Below are 18104 nucleotides of genomic sequence, written 5' to 3'. Positions count from 1 at the left end.
CCACCGCCATCCACCTGAACTATCACACGCTCCGGCACCCTGCAGCCCTGTTTGCTTCTAGATACCCATCATAAACCTAGATTACATACTGAATCATACCGTCTATCCATCCGCCTGTCCCCCGCCGCCAACGTCAATATGGATGTACACCTCTTAGTGTACGACCTCTCGAGAGGCATGGCCCGTCAGATGTCTATGGGCATCCTCGGGTTTCAGCTTGACGCCATCTATCACACATCGATTGAGCTCCAGGGCCGTGAATACGTGTACGACGGTGGTATCATCTCCATCAGTCCAGGCTCATCTCACCTTGGCCAGCCTATGGAGAGGCTCCATCTGGGCAAAACAAACCTCTCCATGGACATTGTCGAAGAGTATCTCGACTCTGTGCGGCCAATATTCACACTCGAAGTAGGTTGCAGTAGCCAGCGGCAGAGACCAGCAAACGCTAACAGTCCCAGGCTTATGACTTATTTCGCCATAATTGCAATAACTTCACCGACTCCTTCTCTAATTTCCTTCTAGGCAAAGGTATCCCACACCATATCTCCAACATGCCTCAGGCGGTGATGGACTCTCCTATGGGGCGCATGCTGCTTCCGCAGCTCACTCAGGGGGTCAACAGCAGCCGACAAAATGGCTCCATCCTCGGTCTCGAACAGAGTAGTGCAGCACCGAAGAGTGGCGTGCGAAATATCACCAGCCCATTTGAGTTCACAAAGGTTCTGGAAGAAACCAAGAAGTCATGTGCCATCATCTTCTTCACATCTGCCACGTGCCCTCCATGCAAGGCGCTGTACCCAACGTACGACCAACTGGCGGACGAGTTCCAAGGCAAGGCGACACTGATAAAGATCGACATTTCCCAACCCCAAGCACAAGACATAGCGGCACAGTTCTCCATCCGGTCAACGCCTACTTTCGTCACCTTTCTAAAAGGAGAGCAAGAGAATAAATGGACTGGTGCTTCTCCACAAAGTCTACGAGAGAGCATTCAGCTTTTAACTCAGATGGCCTCGCCATCCCATCCTCACGCCCATCTCAAGGTGCCAAGTTTCTTCTCGGCTGACAGGAAACCCGTTCTCTATGCCAAGGTTCCCCCAATGGCGAAGCTAATGGCAAAGATTGGCAATGAACTGGCCGAGAAGCCGGAAGTACAGAACACAAAGACGTACCTCGAGACACGGGAAGCCAAGGGATCCCTAGATGCTGTTTTGCCAGACTTGTCATCGCTCTCGAACCTGGTGCAAAAGTCATTCAAAGAGCTGCCTCTCGAAACACTTTTCACCATCATCGACCTCTTCCGTTGCACTCTTGTGGACCCCAGGGTAAGCGGGTATTTTGCCGAGGAAAAGGACTGCCAGACAGTTCTTAGTGCCATCAAACTCGTCAACGAGACTAGCAGCTGTCCATACGCTTTGCGTCTGGTGACGCTTCAAATGGCTTGCAACCTCTTCTCGACTCCCTTGTTTGCACATGAACTTTTACGGGCGGGTGATCTGCTGTCGGCCGTCACACAGCTGATATCCTCGAGCTTTCTCGACGAAAGCCACAACAATGTCAGGGTGGCAGCCTCATCTATGCTCTTCAATGTCGCGCTGGCAGATAGGCGAGCGAGGGCTGAGGGATCTCAGTCATGCCTTCCCGAGGCCGACCAAGTTGAGCTTGCCGCGTCGGTAGTGGAGGCAATCGCTCAGGAGGAAAAGTCAGTCGAGGCTCTGCAGGGAATGCTGTCGGCGCTTGGTCACCTCTTCTACGGGGCCGACCTCAACGATGACCTGGCCGATTTGCTTCGTGCTTTGGATGCTGGTGGCACAATATTGGGCAAGAAGAAGATATTCCCGAACGAGAACCTCATTACAGAGGTGGGTAGTGAGTTGTTAGGGAAAGGGCTCCGAAAACCTTGAGGGTAGCCAGCAAATGGAAGTCATAATATCTTTAAAAAATTCAACTTCGAAACCCTTGAGGTGCGTGCGAGTGAATACGACTGATAAAATAGCGGTCCCTTCCCCAACTAATACCACTTCCATGGTCATGTTGGTTTGGTTGATTGGTTGGGGGATAGGTACCTTGATCTTTGACACTGGTACGTAAAAGGGCGAATACCCGCCCCCTACTAGGCAAAGGGAACAAAAAGAAATACAAAAAGAAATGGACGAGAAGGGAATTGAACCCTTGACCTTCCGCAGTTACACAGTCGTTTGATGAATGCGAAGCGGACGCCATACCCCTAGACCACACGCCCGTGTGAATGACGTATAACTCAGTCGCAATCAGCTTATGGACCGACATCGATGGGCATCGAGTGGAAGTCTGAAGTCAGCCATCTCTTCATAAAATTGACAAAGTAGTGGAATAATTCACAAATTGAAGATTCCCATTAATTCTTACTAAGACTTGACCTTGTCGCCTCCCCACTCAAATGTGAGGCAATAATCAGGGTGCTCTGCGCAGAGGGTTTAGGGTAGCGCTTGGTGGACCATCAATGGAGGAGGTTGGTATAGCCTGGAGTGCTGAGTAATATTCCATAAACGGACTAGCGCCAGCCCACGCCCACGAGCATATCAACGCACCGCGAGGCCAAAAATCTTTTTCTCTTTCTTCTTCTTTTCTTCTTTATCAAAAAGCTAACTGAGCAGCCACGACCCTCACCAAGATCTTCCACGGTGTTGCGTTGCCTTTCCCCTTCGGGGGAAGCGCTCAGAAGAGTAAAACCCCTGGATATAGGAAGTCTCCCGCAGTTTGTCGTTGTTCGCAACGATTTTAATTGTAGGCGGGAGACGCCAAGAAGGGGGGACATCACAATCCCAAGTAGTATCTCTGCTGCTCGTTGATGAGACTAAGCAACTCTATTGTCCAGCTGTGCCGCGTTTAATGCCCTGATTGTATGTCTGGGCCAGCTGTAGCTCCGTGGATTCTGTACCACCTTGATGGTGCTTCGAAGCTGGCCTCCGGGTTGTCATCTTGCGGCAGCATCGGGCAACATTGAGCGAGCACGGATAACCGTCATCTTTCGAGCCTGGAATAATAATAACCGGCTGTGCTATCGTTAAATCAACATGTGTCTAAGAATACAGACAGCTAGGAGTGCTCGCTGTTCTATCCCTCGGGCGGACTTTGCTGAGGCCAGCATAACCTAATTGAGAGTTCCGTCTTTAGTCTTGCTGCGATGCTGATCCCTCACGAAATCCTCAATCTTGTGGTCGTGGTCTGGCCTATTAGGCGGCCCCGGGGTATTTTCAGAGTTACTCGTGTGCGGCTCAAATTCCTTTGACCCTCCCAGGACCTTGGACGCGGCGGGCACGTATTCCGTGACTAGGACCCAAGGCGTGCAATCAGCTAATACCCTGCTGAGGATGCCCATGGCGAGGGCCACTTACTCTTCTCGACAATGGGGTTGGTCTGCTGGTTATCCGCACCGCTGCGTCTCTCCTCTGCTACTCGGTCAAGCTGCTCCTTGAAGTCTTCTTGACGCTGCTCTGCCGCCTGGTCTCCAGCCATGTTTGATGAAGGGAGTGTGCCCGTATGGGTTTGAGCCTGTAAAGAGCAACTGTGGGCGCGAAAGTATCAACGCTGATTGAAATAAAACGATGATAAGAACGAATAAGAAAGGCAAGCAGAGGTTTTATCACTCGAAGCTTAGATCGCTGATGAAGACGGTGACGACGCGTTGCCTCATGACGTCAAAGAGCGACTGCATGTCGCGGGACACTTGCGCGGGGCATTTTGTGTGCCTTTGTTGATCCTCTATGTACGCACTGTCTACGAATATCTGCTTCTGACATGCCCTAGCACACTCTCATCTTATGAAATACCTAAAATACTAATGGAACGGCTAGGTACTACTAACGTAGACGCAATCATCAGATAGGCACGGCCAACGTCATGTTTGCGTTATGTTGTTTCGCTGGCTAAAGCCACCTATGGAAGCAGTATCATCATGACATGGAACTTGTCACCGACGAGAATTGAAGCAACACCACATCATCCTTCCAACTCTATCTCTTTCAACCAAGGCATAGTTACAAGTGTCCAAGATGGCGAGACAGACCGACACGCAGCCTCACGCGGGCAGGAAGCGGAGTACCGCTGGTCAAGCCCAGGGTAAGCTCACCGAGCCTGCTGGCGTGACCAAACGACATCTGCGTAATAGACCGATGGCCAAGGAGCGAGAGCCCGAGGTTAGAAAAGTTGGCTTGGACGATGACCAGAAAGACAAGATGCAAAAGGTGATATCCAAGTACGGCGACCCGCCTCTGAAGGACCTGGTGGACGACCGGTGGCCGCCGAGTAAGGTCGTCATGGCACACATCCTCAACGCACTGCTCTCCTCGACCCGGATCTCGCATAATATTGTGAATCATACGCTGGAGTCTCTCTTGAATGAGGAGTACAATGACATTGATGTCCTGCGGCACACGTCGTGGCCAGCGAGGGTCAAGCTCTTGGATGCGGGAGGCTATGCCCGGTACGACGAGAGGACGGCGACAAACCTTGGAGAGCTGAGGAAGCTCGTGTCACATAAGTACGGTATGTTAATACTTGAAACATTCCTTTGGCCATCATAGTTGGCCATGCCTCTAATGGTATATCGTGCGTTAACTTTGAGCAGACGACGACGCGTCCAAGATGCTACCAGCAGAGTCGGTGCGGCCAGGGGAAGAAGCACGAAACACGCTCTCAACCAGACTGAAAGAAGTCAAGGGCATAGGACCAGTAGGGGCGACCATCTTTCTGGGGTCCATGCAGCATTACTGCCCACGCGTCGCGCCGTTTCTGGACCCCCGGAGCTTGAAGTCGGCCGCGCAGGTCGGCCTGGGAAGCGACGTCGACGCTATGTTTGATGCCCTCGGGCACAACACGTATGAGATGGCCAAATTGGAAGCTGCACTGACCAAAGTTCGATTGGAGAGGCGGGAAGGCGAGTTCATCACTGTTTGACTCTGAGATATTAGCAGTACCAGGTACGCATACTTGAGGCAACTTCATGACTATGAATTGGGTGGAACACATGTCGGAAGATGAGCCAGAATGCAGAAACAAACCAGTACTATTTTTGCTACTAGCTACAGAACCCCCGTTACGCCCATCGCTTCCCTGGTATTCCTCCATGCCCTCGGTATATGTAGACAAGATGGCTGGGCCACTTATTTCGCCAGTTCCTCGATGTGGATGTACTGGTAGGCGCTCTTGTCGACCACGCGGGTACCGTAGTTGCGGTAATTGGCATAGTTGTACTCCTCGATGGTGACCTTGTCCCCGTCGACAGCAGCCACCCAGGCAACATGGCCGGCACCGCCGCCGCCCTTGTTGGTCTGGGCGATGGATCCGGGCTTGGGGGTGTTGTTGATCTTGACGCCCGTCTGCTTGGCGCACTCGTCCCACTCGTTGGCGTTGCCGTAGTTGCAGCCCTTGTACCAGTTGGTGAACTTGATGTTGTGGCGGTCGTTGATGCGCCAGGCGACGAAGCTGGTGCACTGGCAGATGAAGTAGCTCCACTTGTCGGCAGGGCCGCACTGGCTCTGCGAGTAGGGGTAGTCGTTCACGATGGGGCCGGCACCGTGGTCCGGGGGCTTGGGGACGTCCTTGCACTTGTCCTCGACGTAGCCGTCGCTGCCCGTCTTGACGTAGTAGTCGGCGACATAGCAGTTGTCCTCGGTCTTGCCCCAGATCTTGTTGCCTGTGATGGTCTCGCCATCGGTTTGGCACGAGATGTCGACCTCGTCACCCTTTTCGTACGTGGTAACAACGTCGAAGCTGGTGCTGGGGCCCTTACGGCAGTTGACCTTTTCACCCTTGATTGGGTACTTGGTCGCGGCGGCGATGTTGCCCAGGGCCAGGAGGCCGGCGATGGCAGTGAACTTCATGTTGAGGAGAGGAGTGTGAGGAAGAAGAAAGGGCTTGATGGGGATGTGATGATGGGATAGTTGGTAGCTGGAGATGGGATCGTCATGCTCATATATTACCTGGATTGCCAATCACTTGCGAAGTAGGGATCAAACCATGCGCGCTGAAATTGAAACTGAGGCGTAGCACTCGTTTACCTCGCGTTCAGACTTTCAGCCTCTCCAATGTCCCGAGTCCCACCTGTAAGGCACACTGGGGCCGCTTGCCACATGGGTGAGGGAAGGAAGGAAGAAGTGGACCCGGGAATTCAGGAAAGGGGAGACCCACCTGCCCTTCCGAGCTCACTGTGCGAGACAGTGCGCATTGCGCAATGGTGTGTGTTGAGGGGCAGGTCGGACCTGGTGGTTTCCCAACTGCCGTTCTGGACGGCACTGAGATACCTGGTATTGATGCATCATGCGAGGTGCCTGGCTACTGATACTGACACACTGACGCGCCTGGTATTGTTTCCAGGTCCCTGTCCTGCGTTTATGCTGGCTGGTCATGCAGTGGCGGAGCCCAGAGGCCCTGGAAGTGATTCAACTGCGATGGAAGAACCTCATTTCTGTTTGTAATCAGATAGTATTCAGCATTGTCCATGTCGCTAAGCACTGACATGACATGCTCAGCTTGTCAGCCTAGGCCCCGCATAAGTGCCATGCCATCTTGTCCCAAAGGTGTAAGTTACTTCTAGAAAGCCTCATGAGCCCGCTTGGATGTACTACCTAACTCGCATGCTAAAATTAACACTTCGGTTCAGCCCCGTTTCCGCCCTGCATCGGATCTCTGAATCCAAATTCTACAGTCAAATCGACACTATCCTCATGTATGGACTTGATTAGGAAGGTAAGTAGCCCATCTTCTCTCGGCTCGACCATAAACCCCCTCTGCCTCCGCCACCCAGAACTCCTACTCCATCGCATCCCCGCATCCTTCGACTCTCGTTCTTCATCGCTCAACCTCGCATTTTGAGATAAGGGAACAATGAAGTTCTCCGCCCTCATCGCCATCGCCGCCGCTGGCACCCTCGGCAACGCCCAGGGTTGCAACGGCGGTTCCCCCGAGCTGGACGGCTCCAACTTTGTCCTCGTCGACCAGGGCGACAACTCGCACCTGGGTCCTCTGTCCAAAATTTTCAAGGATGCTGGCAACCTCGTCAACGTGTCTGACGTCTTCGCGGATGGCAACCACGTCATGACTGGCTCCGATTCCAAGCTCGCCTGGGAGTCCAAGTCAGGCTACGATGACTTCAAAACCAACAAGTGGGTGCCCCAGGGCATCTCTTCCACGGCCGACGCTGCCGACGAGGGCACCTACGAGGGCGCCGATGGCTTCCTCGTCAGCTGGCACCGTGAGGATGACAAGAGCGTTCGCATCTCCTTTGTTGACAAGAATACCAAGAAGTATCGCAATGCTCTGCTGGTGTACCCGGAGGCCGATGATGACTTCCGTGAGGTGCCCGTGCACGCTGGAGGCATCGTCTGGTACGGAGATACCCTCTGGGTTGTCGACACCAGCAACGGAATCCGCGTCTTTGACATGAGCAACATCTGGCATGTTGGCTCTGGAGATGGCGTCGGCAAGACATCGTCCGGCGGCTACTCAGCTGCTGGCTACAAATATGTCATCCCTCAGATTCGGTATGTTCTACATTTTCTTTGTACATCTAGTATGTAGGGACTAACGTAACCGTCCCAGCTGGTACAAATTCACTGCCGACTTCGCCTTCCGCCACTCTTGGGTCTCCCTGGACAGGACTGTCACCCCCCACCGCCTGCTGGTCGGTGAGTACCAGACGGACACGGACGCCAAGGACACGCGCATCGTTCAGTACGAGCTAGACGAGAATACCCACAAACTCAAGGAGGCGACGACGGCGGCCGTCTTCGCCCACTGCCTGGCCATCGAGCGCATGCAGGGCGGCCTTGCCCACGGCGACACCTTCTACCTCTCGCGCAGCAACGGCGCCAGCAAGGGGGACGTCTGGGGCTGGACTCCCGGCTCCCTGGCCGTCAACAATGCCGGTTTCTACCCTCCCAGCCCTGAGGACCTGAGCTACGACAAGCGCACGGATGTCGTCTATGGGCTGACCGAGGTGTCTGGCGGCCGCTACATCATCACCTCTGAGCGGTCCAGCCTGAAGACCCCTTAAATCGTTATTATTGAACACACTACTGTCTACTATCAATTCTATGACGCCGCTAACCGTTTGGTGTGGCATCTACGATATCCTTAGTCTATAGCTATAGCATCGTCACAACTTGGTGGTAACAAAAGAGTTTACATTCGTCATCTTCCTTGCCTACAGTATAACCAGATGTAGTAGTACGTCTTGTGAAGGAAATTTATTCCCTCCAATATGCCTAAATTAAGATATCCACTATGTGCCGTTGTTAAATTTGTAGGACATCTACCTATCTCTACCAATCTACCATGTCCCTCCAGAGAGTATATCTGGACTTACAAGTACGGCGTCTAAGCGAGCGGACTTCCATCGTTCCAGAACAACTGATTCCATGCCCTAAGCTGGCCAGAGTATTGGCCGCTGTGACTCTGCCTCGTTGAACTGCATGAAAGATGAAACCGCTATCTCGCGATGGCATACCCGATTCGCCCTCGAGTCTATTTCGGGCCTCCATGCGCATAGTATACCACAACCCGTCGGTTGACGAAGCGAGGTGTTTTTTGGCGTGGTATACGGATTGAACCACCCCGATCTTACGATATCCAAGTGGCGATCCGACACAGTGCGTGACCTCGCTTAAAGGGTTGGGGAGAGCGACAAGTGGATTGCCTTTTTTGGGCAACCAGGGTGGGATCGTAAAGCGCGTATTGGCGCTCAGACCCGTCGAGCCAAGCGATGTTTCCCATTCTTCAAACGAGGCGGTGCACCTAAAACGAAATGTATCTTGCCCTCAAGAGGAAGGCCGCTTTGTTTGTGAGGCTTCGTCTCGTGGTTGGAAAGTGGCTGGCGGCTGGGCAGCTGAGATGGGAAAGCCTGAGAATGGGGATCGACTCAGGGGTAAGAAAATCGTAAGGGCACGTTTCCATGTGTAAGACTGGTGCACGAATAGCCTCCGGTCGCCCAAGCTGTGCCTGGTGGCGTCTGTCAGGGCACAGCAAGGATCCACATGGAAGCTGGGAAAAGGATTGCCGCAGATCTTTTCTAGAACCGTCGGTAGTTGCTCTTGGAGCTGAGCTTGGCATCTCAGACATCGGGAATCAGCCCAACCTAATTTCCCCTCAACACGTCTCCCGTCGCTTTCCAGCATCGCGAGGCGATACGAGCAGTTGCGTGCCTTGAGCTGCGGGGAGCTTTCCATTCTCGACAGCAACTAGGACGACGGTTCTCCACGGATGGGCCAACTCACTGCTCGCTAAGCTACCAAGTGTGAACATGTCAAGCATGTTGCTATTAACAGCCTTTGCGACAGTGGGTCTAGGCTGAACGGCTTTGCACGACGTATCTCCTGGCCGTGAGAGAGAAGAGCGAGCCTGACCTTTGCGAATATATAACACATAGATGGATCTTCAGGATCTTCTACAAATCTAGAAAGTCATCATCGCCTCGAACCACTCCAACGCACCACACCCTCCCCGTCTTCTATCACACATTACACAGTCACGATGAAGGTCTCTCTTCTCGCCCTTGCTACCCTCACGGCTTCCGTGGCGAGCGCCTACCCCATCACTGGAGACGAGGTCAAGTGCCGCTCTGGGCCCGGAACCAGCTACAGCGTCAAGAAGACGTATGCAAAGAACACCGACGTCACCCTCAAGTGCCAGACCAAGGGAGAGACCATCTCGGGTAACAACATCTGGGACAAGACCCAGGATGACTGTTATGTCACTGACTACTACGTCAAGACGGGCACCAATGGATACGTCGTCGACAAGTGCGAGGGTGGCGGCGATGACGGCGGTGATGACGGCGGCGACTGCGGGCCCCCCAAGGTGAACAAGGCCACCGTCGACCTGATTGCCAAGTGGGAGGGCTTCAGGGCCGATATCTGTGAGTTATATGTCCTTGAATATTGGAGGAGCGAAGCTGGTAACTGACTGGACTCAAGACGAGGATGCCACTGGCAACCCCACCGTTGGCTACGGCCATCTCTGCTCTGACTGGAAGTGCTCCGACGTCAGCTACTCTATCCCTCTGTCCGTCTCCGATGGCAAGAAGCTCCTTGCCAAGGACATTGCTGTAAGTGCCTACCCCATCAACCTAGTATCCCCATATAACGGAGTGAGATGTGCTGACAGTGCCTGGACAGAGGTTCGAAAAGTGCATCGCCGGCACCGTCGACGCCAAGCTCAACGCCAACCAGTACGGCGCCATCGTCAGCTGGTCCTATAACTGCGGCTGCCCCGCCGCCCAGGGCTCGCAGCTCGTCAAGCGCGTCAACAAGGGCCAGAACGTCAACACTGTCGTCGCCGAGGAGATGCCCAAGTGGGTGCATGACAACAACGGCAACCCCATCCAAGGTCTCGTCAACCGCCGCAAGGACGAGGTTGCCCTGGCCAAGAAGGCCACTACCGACAAGGGCCTCCCCGCTGAGTGCTAAATCCGCTCGTGGGGGGAACACTTTGGGGGTTCTGCGTGGAGAGGGAAACATTAATGTCATATATAGAGGAGTTTGGGAACAAGACAACCTATTCATACCTTGCTAGTGTATTCTCTTTTCCCACCTAGTGCGCTGTGATCACTTTGGACTCCGTTATGCCCCATAATACCTGCATATTGATCAGTGATATCGAGCTTTAATACATCTCTACCTGAGCTCTATATCCTATATAATGCGGTGCTTGTTATGCCGATATTGATATACGTATAAGAGGATAATAATAACCCATAGGAATATTAATGACTATAATGTTTTAATATAAGTACGAATACTTCAATGGTATATATTTTGGGATTCCTCAACGGCGTTTAAATGGGGCTCGGTGATCCGGTTGAACTGCCGCGACATCTTGGACAGACGGGCGGGCGGTTGAGGCAGGCAGCGGCAACATTCGCCTCCTCGGCGAATTTTCCGATAATCTTGTCAAGGAGCTCCTCGGGAAGGTCGGTGAAATTTGGCCTGCGAGGCACTGCGTATCAGAAAAAGTCTTAGCAGAAAACTTTAGCCTTAATAAATGGCTGACATATTTGGTTACTCGTTTCATTAATATTACTATAGGTTATTATCATTATCCTCGCATTCGTATATCAATATCGGCATAATAACCACCACATTATATAGGATATAGAGCTCGGGTAGAGATTTATTAAAGCTCGAGTATCACTGATCAATATCATCTATGCATACCCAGTAGGTGATGCCAAACAGCCAAAAAGCATCCCTGGCACGTCTGTTGTTACCTCTGCAGGCCACCGGATCGCTTGTACAACACAATGTTGAAAACATCGGGAATGTCAATAGTTGTACGTTGACTCTCCACACACTCATGTTATCATTACAGCCATCTATCTAAACCAGCGTAAGTTTTAATAATACAACCATCATCATGTCTTCCCAACGCCCGATTCGTCATCACATCACACGTGAACCACACCACACAAAAAGCAAACCCCTCCCCCCAACTCACATGATTCAGGCCGTTTCCCCTTCCCAAGTCTGAGGGGGGTAATAAAGGGGGGACGGGTCTAACTCGACATCTCACCCGGCCCTTTCTCTCCTTCACGCGCCTCGTCCTTGAGCTCGCTCTCAAATATGTCCACCGCCAGACTCGCGTCTACGAAGTCCTCCAGCTCCTCCGAAACCGTTTTGAGCTTCTCGCGCACCGCCGTGGCGCCCTCGCCCCCGACAATGTGCCGCGCGGGCGGGTTCTCGTGCCCACCAATCGCCATCAGCGCGTGCAGCGTCTCGGCGACGAGGCGATCCGCCGCACCGGCCGGAAGTCGTGGGTACCGCTGGAAGACCTCGCCGCGGGCCGGGTCGGGCTCAAGGTTCGTGTCGACATCCGAGTCCATGGAGATGACGGACTCGGATGGCGGCGCGGCCAATGGCGGCGGTGACGAGAGAGGCGGGACGGCCGTTTCGGGATCCGAGTTGAGGACGTTCGTAAAGATGTCACGGATGTTGGGCGCGGGGTCATAGGCGTGGTCGTAGGCGGGGATCGGGGGCGCGAAAACGAGCCGGTTGGTAAGGTTCTGGGTCTCTTGGCTGGGCTGGACAATGGTGACCTTGATGTTGAAGGGGGCGACCTCGTAGGCGAGTGAGTCGCAGAAACCCTCGAGACCCCAGGTGGCCGCTGCATACATGGACATGCCGGGTGTAGCGATATGGCCGCCGATGCTGGTTACAACCATAATGTGGCCGGTGTTCTGAGCACGCAGAACAGGGAGGGTGGCTTTGATGAAGTTGACTTGGGAGAAGAAGACAGTCTCAAACTGCTCGCGGACCAGATTGCGTGCGACGGGCGTTGTGGAGAGCTCCTCAACGGTGCCCACAATGGCTATACCCAGCATCAGCTCTTCTTCTCACCCCTATAGACGGAATTTGGGGAGGTAGCTAGAACTCACCTTCAGACTTGCAGCACAGCAAGATGTCGATCCTGCCAAACACCTCGACCGCCTCAGCCACGGCGGCGCCGCAACCCGCCATACTCCGGCCATCGCAGCGGATCCCACGAATTCGATCTCTCCATCCCTCGCGATCGCTCCGATCGCTCTTGCACTCTCCGATTAACTCGCGGAACTCGGCGCCGCGGTCCTCATGATCGATCTCGTGGGGCGGGAGACACGCGACAACATTGTCGCCGTGGGCCAGCAGCTGCCGGGTGAGGCGCACGGCGAGGGGGGATAGAGCGGCTGTCAGAAGCCACGTGCGCGGGGAATTGTGCGTAGCTGCAGGGGGGGAAGAAGACGCGTCTTGGTCAGCCATGTTTGCTCGTCGAAGATATCACCAATTCACCATCCTCTGCCTTCCCTCTGCTCTCTCTCCACTGTCATGTTCGTGCAGGCTAAGAGGAGGAGTTGGCAATATCTTGCTGGGGACATGTGGATAGTGAACTACTATACGTAGAAACTTGTGAGAGGAGGAAATGTGGCAGTTTCAAGTTGGGAGTCTCGGAGCGAGAGGGTCTGAAAGAGCCCGAGTCTGGGGAAGATTGTGACATCCGGTGATGGGTGAGATGAGGCCGAAACAGGAAAAGCCTGGATTTGGTTTGGGGGGCATAGAGTAGGTACCTACGAAAGGAGGGGTTCGGTACTGTGGACGCCGTGTGCTGCTGAAACTGATGGTGCTGTTGGTGCTGTTGACCTGAGGCTGGTGAGGCGCGGGCGGTTCCAGTGGCGGTGGCTTCTGCCAGTACCGACGCTGGGGATCGGGACGCATTCAGGGACATGGCTGTCCGGGGAGTCGGTGTCAGGCAGGTAAAGCCAAGAGGGCCGGGCCCCAAAGCCAAAAAAGAATAGAAAAAGCGACTCGGAGAGGAGAGACCCTCTAATAGTAACAGACGAACAAGCAGGGAATGGCGCAAGAGAGAGAAAATGGGCCAGAACTGGTGGTCGTGATCCTCACTCCAGCTCTGTCCATCCTTATCCTTTGCCTCGTCGTCTCTTGCCTAGTACTCATGAACAAACCACCATTACATGGAGAACGGTAGGACGCCGATTGCAACAGCGATGCTGAAGCGAGGGGGGGTCCGATATATGGGCAAGCGATCAACCACCTTGGAAGGTAACCTCGACAATAACAACACGCCTTGGGTTTGCCCCTGCCTTTGCCTCCTCCGTACCTTCTCCGGACTGACTCCGTAGCCCAGAAGGCGTTCCCAGAAAGAGAAATCTTCGTCCGTGGTTCTTTCCTCAGAGCCACAAGCTAGGCGGTTCCACTCACATTTTCGGGGCGCCTGCCGTGATGCTCGGCCTCCATGGTTACTACCTTGGCTATGCTGCCTGGCCTGTATCGAGGCGGTCATTTCCGAGCTTGACATTAGATCATTACATTGTACATGAATTCGAAGCAAACGCCGGCGAAGCCCTGAACCACTTGAGCCCTCGGCGAGGAGCCGAGGCCGCCCAGCATAGTCGACGCGCCATTGCGACTTGAAAGGGGTTCGCGACTCCGCGTCAGCGCGGCCGCCCTAAGCCGTCATGCCCGTCAAATTTACGCGCATGGAGCATGGCGCATGGAGCATGGAGCACTCGCATATCGTCATCTGTCCAGATGAGAGCCGGAGATGGGTCCCCCACTGCCCCAGCAATCAAACTCGGAATTGGCATTTCATCATTCCCATCCTGGCTGCCTCGGCGCTGGCCCACGCCCTGAGTCTCCAGCCGGCTGGTTCTGATGCCATGATCAACAATCCGCTCGGGAGTTGCGATCTCAATGTGGACGGCCATGGCCCTTTTAAGGTGTCCTTGCCCGACACTCTGCATCTGTGGCGCATGTGGCTCCCCGATTCAATTAAACACGCTCCATCGAGTTTGGTTCTTCAACCAATCCGTCATCCACCCTCCGCCAGCACGTGTGCAGATAGCATTGAATCACCATTCACAGCCATAGCACAATATAAGGTAGGCCCCTAGCTGGGGGAATGAAGTTGGCTTGACACCACCATTGGATTCATCACGGTCGGACGTTGCACCCGAAAAGAAGACATCTTCATTCAATCAGCAATCAGTCTTTGGTCCCCCTTTCTCCATCCCCACACACAGCGTAAACACAGGGAAACACATAAAATAGAAACAGGTCGCTCTGAAATGAGCTCGTTGAGATTGGTCATCTTCCCCCCTTTATACGCTCTCTCCTCTACACCTTCTTTTCGCCAATGCTCTCGATGCGGGTTGTCGGCTCCTCCTCGATGCTCTTGGCGTGGTCGACGACGCCAAACAGCTCGTCCATCTTCTCCAGACTGATGCCCTTGGTCTCGGGCACGAAGAACCAGACAAAGATAAACATGAGCAGGTCGAACGTGCCGAACATGAAGAACATGCCGAAGCCCGCCTCACCCATGGTCTCTTGCATAGTGAGCACAGCTACAGGAGGCGGTTAGTACATTCTGATAGGGCGATCCCCAGTGCGGGCGGGCTTGTGATGAGCGACTTACTCCGTGCAACGACAAAGTTGAAAAGCCATTGTGTGGCAGCTCCGATGGCCACGTTGATGGCACGAAGACGGGCAGTGGGGATCTCGGCGACAAGAATCCAACAGACGGGACCCCATCCAAACTGGAAGAGACTGTTGTTACACAGGCTCGGTCAGTCGCTTGTCAAGGTGGTTTAATAGAAGGAGGGAGCACTCACGCGGCCCAGATGAAGATGCAGGCAATGGCAACATAGCCGAACGCAGTCACGTCCTGGCCCTCGATGGGAGGCTCAACTGCCCCGTAAATACCGACAAGGTACATGACAAGACCCTGAGCGATACTGGTCCAAAGCAAACTCTTACGACGGCCAAGAGAGTCGGCAACAAAGGTGAGGAAGCAGGCGCACCCGACAAACTTGACGATACCGTAGACACCGGTCGCGAATAGGCCAGTATCAGTGCCGACCATACCGAGATTCTTGAAAATCTGAGGGGCATAGTAGTTCTACGAAACATCGTGTATTAGTCAAGCAGCCTAATCGTAGAATGGGCTCGGGAGAAAAAGCATACAATAGCGTTGACACCAGTCATCTGCTGGCACACCATGAGCATCACTGAGATGATGGCGCGCTTGAGGTTTCCGGGAATGGTAAGCATCTCCTTAAACAAGGTCTTAAAAGTGGCATCTCCAGTGAGACGACGCTCAGCCTCGAGCTGCTCAGACATCTCTTGGACTTCATTACGCACAAAATCGGAGTCGGCAGGAAGGCTAAGATCGGCCATTTCAGCTAGTTTTCGCAAGTCACAGACGGGAGTCTCGTCACATACCCTCGAAGCCGGACTACAATGGCCGTCGCCCGCTCCCAATCATCCTTTCTGGCGCACCAACGGGGGCTATCATCAAATTAGACGCAAGTCTCGGGGCATTCAAAATCGGACAAGTCTTTCGTACCTCTCAGGCGAAAAAAACATGCCCAAGCTGAGAAGACTAGAGGATCTGTTAGCCAACGACGGCCCCTGATGTGTATTGCCCCGAAACTTACATAGCGGGGGTGCACTGCAGAGCAAGAGGCACGATGTAGATGGCCGGGCCAGTCACATGCAGAAGACACCCGTAGTTGACCCTAGTTTATGTTGTCTCGCTGTCAGCCGAGAACTCCCGATAGTGCTAATGGCGTTTGGCGTTTACACACCAGTAGGAGACCATGATACCAGTCACGATAAAGAGCTGGTAAAAGGCTATTACAAGTATGTTAGCTCTCAAGACCGTCTCATGTATGAACATGCAGGCCTTATCTAGGCATACTCATTGGACATACAGGTCAGGGCACCGCGGATGGCTCGAGGAGCGCACTCGGAGACGTAGAGCGGCGTCAGGGTCGACGCAGCACCGACACCCATGCCGGCAATGAAGCGACCGACATACATGACGGCAATCTGCCCCTTCGCAGCCGACGCAGCCTGGAAAATGACGCCAACGGTGGTGAATAAGCCAGTACCAATGAGGCACCAGCGACGGCCGAAGCGATCGGCGAGGTAACCGGTGAAGAAGCACGCAAGGAAACAGCCAGCCTGGAGGGTCGAGACGATGTTCTGTTCCATTGTAGTTGTGGCCTTGGACCCCCAGCCGTCGTATCCAAATTTCACCTTGGTCTGGTCCATGGCGAGGACGCCGCTGATGGCGCCTGTATCCCAGCCGAAGAGCATACCACCGAAACAGGCGGCGAAGACGAGGGCGAAGACGCGCCACCCATAGATCTCATCAGGATCCGTCTTCATGGCATCATTGCGGATGATGGTCCGCAGAATCCTGACTAACAACCCCATGGTTGCGGCGTTTGAGGTCTGTTGTACGTGCTGCGAGAGTTGACCTTTAGTTTAGGCGGCGATAGGCGCACACACACAATGCCCGGGTACTGAGGCTGATTGGTGGTAGAGGTGAAGTAGAGCTTGTTCACTCGATTGTGAGCCTCCGAAGAAGAGATGGTGGTAAGGAAAAAGGTATGTGCCAGCACAAGGAATGAGACGAGGACAAAGAGGAGGATGGAGAGGAGGTTATGAATGCGACAGCGAGGAGTCAGTTGCAGTTTAATATGTGATATGCACTTCGGCAAACTGGACCGAAACAGCACTGTCTCTAACCCCGTCCCTTTTCCAATTAATCTTTACCCATTGCTGGTCGGTGTCACGTCTAGATGCTTGCAAACACCCTGGATCAGGTAGCTACCCTGGTCATCTGGGTCCGGGACATGAGGGGAAGCTCTCCGTACACCGCACGAGGGCGCTAGCCTCACTCTGGGCAAAAAGCTGGGGTCAAGGTCAAGACGGGGTCGATCAAGGCCGGCTACATGTACGAAGCACGCGTACGGCACATGCAATCGAACGGCTAGATGAGCCCAAGGACTAGTGAGATCTTCCTCTACCAAGCCCCAACGGGCCAGAAATTTCAAAGGTGTTGAGTGTGAGGCCATTATGGATGACCCCCTTTCCCCCAGACTCTGTCTCATTGGTGTGAACAATTATTCCTCGAACGAGGTCCTTGTCTGGGGGAGGCTTGAGAGGCTTGGATTGGATTGTGGATTGAGGTCCCCGTGAGCATCCTAGACCTCCAGGGACTCAGAGATCGGATGGCAAGGGTCTTGTGTATCCGCACCGTATCCAAAGCTTGGATGACCAGACGGATAATTACATTCCCACGAATGGCATCGCTCATCCGTGTTCCCGGAATGGATGGTGGTTTGCCGAGTCCTGAGCAGTGGCAGTGTGGTGCCAACTAGGACTGCAACAGAAAATGAGATCCTTAGCTGGGATCCGGATTCTAGTCAGCCGTCTTCTTGACATCCATCTCCATGATGGTTGTGACTGGTGGATGATGGTTGTAGCTCCCAAGGGCTGACGTTGGCAGGGCCACAATATTGGCTTTCGGCCGCTTCGTCTAATTTAGCGGGCCTGTCACTCTGCCGGCGCTTCTGGTTTTAGCCAAATCGCGGGACCTGGACCCCAGGCCTCCGTCATCCACCCTCCGTCATCCACCCTCCAGCTCTCCATCATTCTCTCCATGGGTTCGTTCGACTGAGGCAAGTACACACACTGCTAGCCAAGGTTTCCGGACCAAGTTGTTCATAAAACCACCGATCCATACCCGACGGTGAATCTTCGCGCATCCCGTCTCGGGTTTCCCAT

General features: G+C 53.8%; 9 protein-coding genes and 1 non-coding gene across 10 annotated transcripts; 4 read left to right on the top strand and 6 right to left on the bottom strand.

The window, feature by feature from the left end:
• Positions 1-138: 138 nt before the first annotated feature.
• ACO1O0_008842 (PUL domain-containing protein) lies at positions 139-1907 on the top strand (the record flags this gene model as incomplete). Its single annotated transcript, XM_083198199.1, has 2 exons — positions 139-387; positions 606-1907. The coding sequence occupies 2 exons, from the start codon at positions 139-141 to the stop codon at positions 1905-1907; spliced, it is 1551 nt and encodes a 516-aa protein (XP_083045934.1).
• A 245-nt stretch (positions 1908-2152) lies between these two features.
• Positions 2153-2245, bottom strand: ACO1O0_008841. The gene has a single exon. It is a non-coding gene; the product is annotated as a tRNA-Ala (tRNA).
• Positions 2246-3136: 891 nt separating this feature from the next.
• Positions 3137-3501, bottom strand: ACO1O0_008840 (uncharacterized protein; the record flags this gene model as incomplete). The annotated part of the gene is made up of 2 exons (XM_083198198.1): positions 3137-3315; positions 3381-3501. The coding sequence occupies 2 exons, from the start codon at positions 3499-3501 to the stop codon at positions 3137-3139; spliced, it is 300 nt and encodes a 99-aa protein (XP_083045933.1).
• Positions 3502-4037: 536 nt separating this feature from the next.
• On the top strand, positions 4038-4941 carry ACO1O0_008839 (uncharacterized protein; the record flags this gene model as incomplete). The annotated part of the gene is made up of 2 exons (XM_083198197.1): positions 4038-4530; positions 4613-4941. The coding sequence occupies 2 exons, from the start codon at positions 4038-4040 to the stop codon at positions 4939-4941; spliced, it is 822 nt and encodes a 273-aa protein (XP_083045932.1).
• Positions 4942-5147: 206 nt separating this feature from the next.
• ACO1O0_008838 (uncharacterized protein) lies at positions 5148-5867 on the bottom strand (the record flags this gene model as incomplete). Its single annotated transcript, XM_083198196.1, has 1 exon — positions 5148-5867. One exon carries the CDS (start codon positions 5865-5867, stop codon positions 5148-5150), a length of 720 nt encoding a protein of 239 aa, XP_083045931.1.
• Positions 5868-6870: 1003 nt separating this feature from the next.
• ACO1O0_008837 (uncharacterized protein) lies at positions 6871-8038 on the top strand (the record flags this gene model as incomplete). The annotated part of the gene is made up of 2 exons (XM_083198195.1): positions 6871-7526; positions 7585-8038. 2 exons carry the CDS (start codon positions 6871-6873, stop codon positions 8036-8038), a joined length of 1110 nt encoding a protein of 369 aa, XP_083045930.1.
• Positions 8039-9513: 1475 nt separating this feature from the next.
• ACO1O0_008836 (uncharacterized protein) lies at positions 9514-10448 on the top strand (the record flags this gene model as incomplete). Its single annotated transcript, XM_083198194.1, has 3 exons — positions 9514-9898; positions 9957-10087; positions 10158-10448. The coding sequence occupies 3 exons, from the start codon at positions 9514-9516 to the stop codon at positions 10446-10448; spliced, it is 807 nt and encodes a 268-aa protein (XP_083045929.1).
• Positions 10449-11533: 1085 nt separating this feature from the next.
• On the bottom strand, positions 11534-12773 carry ACO1O0_008835 (uncharacterized protein; the record flags this gene model as incomplete). The annotated part of the gene is made up of 2 exons (XM_083198193.1): positions 11534-12345; positions 12413-12773. 2 exons carry the CDS (start codon positions 12771-12773, stop codon positions 11534-11536), a joined length of 1173 nt encoding a protein of 390 aa, XP_083045928.1.
• A 1872-nt stretch (positions 12774-14645) lies between these two features.
• Positions 14646-15704, bottom strand: ACO1O0_008834 (uncharacterized protein; the record flags this gene model as incomplete). The annotated part of the gene is made up of 4 exons (XM_083198192.1): positions 14646-14872; positions 14944-15074; positions 15140-15426; positions 15492-15704. The coding sequence occupies 4 exons, from the start codon at positions 15702-15704 to the stop codon at positions 14646-14648; spliced, it is 858 nt and encodes a 285-aa protein (XP_083045927.1).
• Positions 15705-16217: 513 nt separating this feature from the next.
• On the bottom strand, positions 16218-16748 carry ACO1O0_008833 (uncharacterized protein; the record flags this gene model as incomplete). The annotated part of the gene is made up of 1 exon (XM_083198191.1): positions 16218-16748. The coding sequence occupies one exon, from the start codon at positions 16746-16748 to the stop codon at positions 16218-16220; it is 531 nt and encodes a 176-aa protein (XP_083045926.1).
• Positions 16749-18104: the final 1356 nt, after the last annotated feature.

Source organism: Amphichorda felina, assembly GCF_050947745.1.
Source record: "Amphichorda felina strain 45539 chromosome Unknown scaffold_9, whole genome shotgun sequence".
Taxonomy (NCBI): domain Eukaryota; kingdom Fungi; phylum Ascomycota; class Sordariomycetes; order Hypocreales; family Bionectriaceae; genus Amphichorda; species Amphichorda felina.
This window is presented reverse-complemented; position numbering and strand designations above follow the sequence as displayed.